A 2,293-nucleotide genomic window follows, 5' to 3' on the forward strand; every position below is an offset into this window, starting at 1 on the left:
CTTCCTTCCTTCCTTCCTTCCTTTTTTTGATTTTTGAGACAGAGTTTCTCTGTAGCTTTGGGGCCTGTCCTGAAACTCACTTTATTGACCAGGTTGGCCTTGAACTCAGAGATCCACCTGCCTCTGCCTCCTGAGTGCAGGGATTAAAGGCGTGCGCCACCACCGCTCAGGTCTAACTTTCTTTTTTGGTGGGGGAAAGGAGGGGGGAAGGGGTAGGATCTTGCTATGTAGCCCAGGTTAACCTCAAACTTATGATCTGTCTCAGCCTCCCTGGTGCTGGGATTATGGGTGTGGCCTGTCACTCCTGGTAGTGAGGCTAAGGCAATGGGACAGACCTAGACACTTCCCAGTGTCCTGACACCTTTGTGAGGAAGGACAAAGACATGAGCAAATTAACCACCAATGGTGATGAGCCATGTGACAGAAAGGGACTTAGGGACTAACCCGCAGGGGGTGAGGGGCAGGCTACATAGAGGAAGCTCATGATTTGAGATCTGGATGGCAATAGAGAGACCTGGGGGAAAGACACTGGCTAGGTAGGGAAGAACCCGAGATCCCTGTGTAGAGACTCAGGGGCCACCATGAGGACTTGCCACAGCCAGTGGTCTTCTGCATCCAGTGGTCTCCACAGTAAGTGGGGTGTTATCCAACCCAGCAAGAATCTAGTGCTGGAGTCCTTACCCTTGATACTGTCACCCAGTCATCTTTGATTTCAGCCTCTGTGTCTCCAGGGACCCTATGTCTGTACTTCTTGAGTAGCCCATGTTCATCCCACCCATACCCCATACACCTGAGGCTAGGCCGTCTAAGCCAATGTCTCTAGAATGCCAGGACAAAGGGAGTTTCCATGTTCTCAAACAAACAGCTCCATGCTGAACACTAGCCCTATTGGGCTTAAAACGCCATTGTCCCCACTTGGATTGTTCCAGCCTCTCTTCTCTGCTTTCTATCCTCCCACCCTTATCAATTTCATCATCGCGTGCACCTGCGGAGTGTGTGAAGACACACCCATGGCACAGTGCGCATGTGGAGGTCCAAGGAGAGCTTTGTTGGGTGAGCTCTCTCTTCTCCTACTTTTACATAAGTTGTAGGAATCGAACTTGGATCCCCCGGCTTGTGTGGTAAGCGCTTTACCCACTGATTCAGCTAGCTCCCTTGCCCTTTTGCTGAGCACGGCAACCCAACCTCTCCTGCTCCTTTTCTTCTTACGCTACTCTGCTGCCTCACAGAGACAGAAAGATGCTGAGGGAGAGCCAAACATCACAGATGTCACAGAGCAGTGACACCTGCCTCCTCTGATTTTATTTATTATTATTAGGATGATGACAATATTTTTTCAAGACCGGGTTTCTCTGTGTTGCCCTGGCTGTCCTGAAGCTCACTCTGTAAAACGACCAGACTGGTCTCCAACTCACAGAGATCCACCTGCCTCTGCCTCCCAAGTGCTAGGATCAAAGGTGTGTGCCAACACCACCACCACCACCAGCTCGACTCAGGCTTTATTTTGAACTGAGAAACACAGCCCCTCATTTGCTTAAGTAGCTGTGGATGATCCTACAGTCCCTCTAAGCTCAGAGCCCCTCCCTGGGAGAGCCTTCAAGAGGCACTTTCTCGAGCAACACGGGCAAGCAAAGACCTGGGACAGAGAAGAATATAGTCTTTTATTTCCTTCTTCTTCTGAGCCCTGTGGTATGATTTAAAACAAAACAAAACACATTTACAGTAACCTAATAGAGGCACGTAGGCCCCATCTTCATGGCTTGTATTCCGCCTTCAGTGTTGATGGAACCAAGTTATGATAAGCAAAGGCTTGCTGACTTTTGTTTCTGTCGTTTCTATAAAGCATTTCTCCTAGGTCTTTGTTAAACTATTTTTTTTTTGCTCAGGGCCATGATGACTGGGTGACGGATGTTGCCGTTAGCAACAACAAGAAATGGATCCTCTCCGCTTCGAAGGTAAAAGCGAGCAAGCTTTGGCAGACTTAAAATGTTGATTGTGTTTGTCGGGACTTGAGATAGGGCATAGGGATGCACATCTTTAATCCTACACGCGGGAGGCAGAGGCTGGCAGATTTCTGTGAGTTCAAGGACAGCCTGGGCTAGTAGAGAGACCCTGCCTTAAAACAAATCCCAAGGGCTGGGAGTAAAGGTATGTGCCACCACTGCCTGGCAACACACACACACATGCACACACACGCGTGCACACGCACATGCACACCCACATGCACACACCCACACCCCGACACACATGCACACACATAACTGTATCTATACCTGACACACACGCGTGCACA

At 49.5% G+C, this 2,293-nt stretch overlaps 1 protein-coding gene across 1 annotated transcript in view; it reads left to right on the forward strand.

Moving 5' to 3' along the window:
- Wdr88 (WD repeat domain 88) overlaps window positions 1-2,293 on the forward strand; it is a 35,953-nt gene that overhangs the window by 26,765 nt on the left and 6,895 nt on the right. Inside the window, exons 8-9 of the mRNA XM_005368446.2 lie at window positions 620-630; window positions 1,887-1,955. Of these exons, the coding sequence (XP_005368503.1) occupies window positions 620-630; window positions 1,887-1,955 (80 nt within the window). The remainder of the gene's footprint in view (window positions 1-619; window positions 631-1,886; window positions 1,956-2,293) is intronic.

Source organism: Microtus ochrogaster, unplaced genomic scaffold (genome assembly GCF_000317375.1).
Source record: "Microtus ochrogaster isolate Prairie Vole_2 unplaced genomic scaffold, MicOch1.0 UNK32, whole genome shotgun sequence".
In the NCBI taxonomy this organism is placed as follows: Eukaryota; Metazoa; Chordata; class Mammalia; order Rodentia; family Cricetidae; genus Microtus; species Microtus ochrogaster.